The 4,476-nt window shown below is 40.1% G+C and overlaps 1 protein-coding gene across 2 annotated transcripts in view; it reads left to right on the forward strand.

The window, feature by feature from the left end:
• Positions 1-4,476, forward strand: part of Iyd (iodotyrosine deiodinase) — a 19,158-nt gene that overhangs the window by 5,963 nt on the left and 8,719 nt on the right. For both annotated transcript variants that reach the window (XM_008847731.2, XM_029570767.1), the window contains exon 2: positions 1,864-2,055. In XM_008847731.2, the coding sequence (XP_008845953.1) occupies positions 1,864-2,055 (192 nt within the window). The remainder of the gene's footprint in view (positions 1-1,863; positions 2,056-4,476) is intronic.

Genomic DNA, 4,476 nt, shown 5'->3' on the forward strand with positions numbered 1-4,476 from the left:
TATTTCTTGTAGCTGCTTAGTGGTATATGTATAACCCACGTGTCAGCCAAGCTTACCCTATTAACAAAAACAAACCAAAAATAAGTTTAAAACCTTGCCTGAATCTTGGGTGCAGTGCTGTATGCTTGTAATCCCGGATCTGGCAAGGCTGAGATCGATGGATCCCTGAGGGTGTCTGATCAGTCACCCTAGCTTACTTGGTGAGCTCCAGGCCGATGAAAAATGCATATCCAAAAGAAAAAGATGAAATGCAACTGAGGAATGACGCTTTGAGGTTGCCTTCTGTGCTCTGCACACATGCACACACATAGATTTGTCCCTGTACAAACATGCACACTCACGCACGCACGCACACTGAACTTCAATCTCACACACATACTTTGGGGAGACTAATGTCTCTCAAGGATTCCTGAGAATTTCTAGGGAACTGTGCACACACATAGATTTGTCCCTGTACAAACATGCACACGCACGCACGCACGCACGCACGCACACTGAACTTCAATCTCACACACATACTTTGGGGAGACTAATGTCTCTCAAGGATTCCTGAGAATTTCTAGGGAACTAAGCTCAGGAAGCTGCCACAGACTCTGAGCTCAGGCCCTGTGGACTCCCCATTTCTTTCTAGCATTTTCTTCCCCTCACACAGCAGATTAGCTGTGGGTCGCCCCCCTCTTCTTTCCTTCAGTCACTGCTTTGTAAGTCTGCCTTTACAGCCTCTTCCCCTCTCTAGGGAACAACTGGGATTCTGAAGTTTATGGAAGTTCTTTCTTTGTTTTTCTTCATGGTCTTAAATAAACTAGATACACTCACTCTCATCTGTTTTTTCTTGCTCTTTCTTAGCTGTTTTCTGTCTTTTGCTTTTCACCCCATTCTAAATTTTTAAAAACATATTTGTCTCTTGTTTAGGAAATTTAACCTAAATCTATTGTTTTTTTCAGAAGTCCTATTTTTTTTTAATGTTTTCTATGCTACCTTTTATTTTTCTTTATACTCTAGAGATTTGTATGTTTAGCTTTTCTCTCTCGAAACATAGACCTATCGTTCTTTCATATTCTGAGCTACTCTCTGGTATTTGGTGCTCTGGGGTATCTCATTTTATTGTTAAAGTTGATTTTGCTGATTCTTGCAGAGGTGTTTTGTTTGTCTGAGTACACAGATTTTATATTGCTGGTACTTGTACCTAAAATTCTTCATATATTGTCATTGGCTTCCACTAGGCAATGAGGTGCTTTCAAAAACAAAAACAAACTAAGTTTGAGGCAGGACACACCAAAAGCAGTAAAAGCCATTGAAGACTGACTTGTTTATAATCCATACTTTCCAGAAGGATGTAATCTTGGGTGTCGCAGCTTATTTGACTTCCTGCCACATGTTTAGACCTGGGCTTTGAATTTAGTTTCCCTGGATCCCTGATGATCTATAGATAGAAATTGAATGTGTAGATGTTGGCAAATGCACCCATTTACTTCTCTCAGATCATATTTTCCCTTCAGTTTCAGCATTGGTATTTCTCATTATGTTGTACCCTCAATGGTTTCTAAAAGAACTTTAAAATCCACCTTATTTGGTAACCTGGATGGAAGGTGATTTCAAATAAACGGCTCCACTGTTAATGGAAATTTGAATTTGTTATCTTTTCATAGGCATACTTTTCCTTTGTTTTGATACGTAACAATCAGGCTAATCAGGTCAGAAGTCAGGTTCTATAGATTTATTCATTTATTTTCCTTTTTTTGTTGGTTATTTTGACCTTGCATAGCCTGAGAGACATTTCTGAAACTTTATTCCTTTCCCCTAGTAACCATCTATGGCTGGAGAGGTGGTTGAATTTACTACACTTCTTGCTCCTATCTGCAGATGCTGATGAATGGCAAGAGTCAGAGGAGAGTGTGGAACACATCCCATTCTCCCACATCAGGTATCCGGAGCAGGAAATGAAGAAGAGATCTCGGGAATTCTATGAGATGCTCAATAAGAGACGGTCGGTCAGGTTCATAAGCAACGAACAAGTTCCAATGGAAGTCATCGACAATGTCATCAAAGCAGCAGGTTGGTGATTGCGTTAGAGAGTGTCAGCTCCCTATGCTGTGGCCATACTGGAGCAACAGTGAAGTCCAAATGGATAAAGCTGAGTGACGTCTTTCTATAGTCTGACCCAATGTTAAGTGATTGACAGAAACGTTAAGATTTGTACTGTCTACATTTTGACCATTACAGACGTTTTGGAAGTAGCTATGACAATAAAAAGCTTTTGAAGTTATTCCACCTTCATTTAAAATTAAAATTTCTGATATTAGTATATCACCAGAGAGACATCCTCTTTCTTTTTCTTTCTTAAAGTAGCTACACACACACACACACACACACGCACACACACACACACACACACTTCACATTTACACATTTGTCTTCTGGGAAACAAACTTTTCATATTTGACATCATGATGCTCTAGTACAGAAATCTACTGAACTAACATAACAGCAAGTTTTCACCACTTGAAATTTTAAAGTAAACCAAAGCAAGATAAACTCACTCTAATTGTAAATTGATATTTCCATGGGGGAGGGGGAGAACTGTGAAATGACACAAACTCCTGTGTAAGTTTGTCTTATTCCTACCTGAGTCATATTTCAATTTCTGTACAGAACTTATTGCATGGCCACTGTGAATCTGTTGTCTAATTTAAAAGGCATCAAGAATATTTTGTTTCGGGGGCCGGAATGATGATTCAGTGATTAAGAGCAGTGGCTGCTCCTGCAAAGGACCCAGGTTTGGTTCCCAGCATCCACATGGCCACTAACAATCATTAACTCCAGTTCTAGGAGAATTTGACACTCTCTTCTGACCTCCATGGTGGGCATTGCACAACACAAATGCACTTACATACATGCAGACAATGTGCTCATACACATAAAATAAAAATAATAAATTAAAAAATACAGATGTACTAGATTGTATCTTTCACGTAACTAGCAGCAGTCACTAAATGACTGGTCACTAAAGTGACTAGAAAGCAGTTACTTTCTTTGTGTGTCTATGTGAAGTTAAGATAAATTTGAGGTAATTGAGGATATCAAAGAGAAGCATCTCTTATGTTTAAAGATATAAATATTTAGTAAATAAATAAAATGTGTACAAGGTTAACTGGAATCATGCCTTCTGTTATGACTTATATTTCTTTTATTTTCTTATTTTTATTTTATGTGTGTGAGTGTATTGCCTGCATTATGTGAGTGCACACATGTCGTGCAATGCTGCGGAGGTCAGAAGAGAGCTTTGGATTCCCCTGGAGCTGGAGTTAAGGACAGTTCGTTGCCGCCATGTGGGTGCTGGGAATCGAACCTGGGTTCTCTGCAAGAGAAGTCAATGCTCTTAACCGCTAAGCCATCTCTCCAGCCCCCATGACTTATATTTCTTAACTAATCATGATTTCTAGTATTAAGAGCTGTGTGGTAGAGAAAATCTCCCTCAAGAATCCACAGGTTTATCCCCCTCAGAGGCAAAATTCCAGTAAACTTCTTGCTTGGAAGAAAGAGATCATTGTTTCTGCAATATTCCACTGTAGGTCACTGTGGCCCACCCTGGGGAACAGTGGTTCTCTCTAGGACTAAGGAGTGATACCAGGTTGGAAACTGGTCCCTAATTCTAAACAGAATACAAGTTCCTGGACAAAGGTGGTGCCCCATGGAACACTAACGGAAGACTGGAGCTGGTCCAGAAGTGGGCAAAGGGATCCTTAAGTCCCCCCAAACAGAAAGGCTCACTGTTCTGTTTTGAGCACTCAAGACTAGGAGTTCCCAAACTCTTGTATGTCTTCAACATGATTATGTTACAGTGCCACACCAAGAGTTTTGATAGAGGTACTCAACACTTTGTGGTTTGGTCGACTTTCTAGGAGTGCTTAAGAAAATATTTTACTGGGGCTGGAGAGATGTCTCAGCAGTTAGGAGCATTGACTGTTCTTGCAGAAGACCTGAGTTCAAATCCAAGCTCGCACATAGTGACTAACAATCGTCCATAACTCCAGTTCCAAGGGATCCAACACCCTCTTCTGTCCCCCACGGGCACTGCACAACACAGGTGCACTTACACACATGCAGGTATAACACTCATATGCATAAAATAAAAAATACAAATTGTACCATCGGTATCTTGACATTTTGAGTATGTGAGAAGTCAGTGGGCTTTTTACTTTTTCAAGAACATTAAAACAAATGACATTTTGGAGAACCGGGCTGTCAGAACTTCCTTCTAAACTTCCTTAAATGATCATGTGCAGTTAACTAGGGATGTTTTCTTTTCCATGATTTAAGTCCCACAGTCCTGAGACTCCTGGTTTTGATCTCAGTTGGTTGTGAGATATCTAAAGTAAAGGTGAGTCAAACAGAGTCAGCAGCCACACACCAGAGCCACAGCCAGACACTCTGCTTCTCTAATTTCATTTGGAGCAAGAATGAAGTATTGTGTTG

This window comes from Nannospalax galili, unplaced genomic scaffold (genome assembly GCF_000622305.1).
Source record: "Nannospalax galili isolate Female #2095 unplaced genomic scaffold, S.galili_v1.0 scaffold563, whole genome shotgun sequence".
Classification (NCBI taxonomy): Eukaryota; Metazoa; Chordata; class Mammalia; order Rodentia; family Spalacidae; genus Nannospalax; species Nannospalax galili.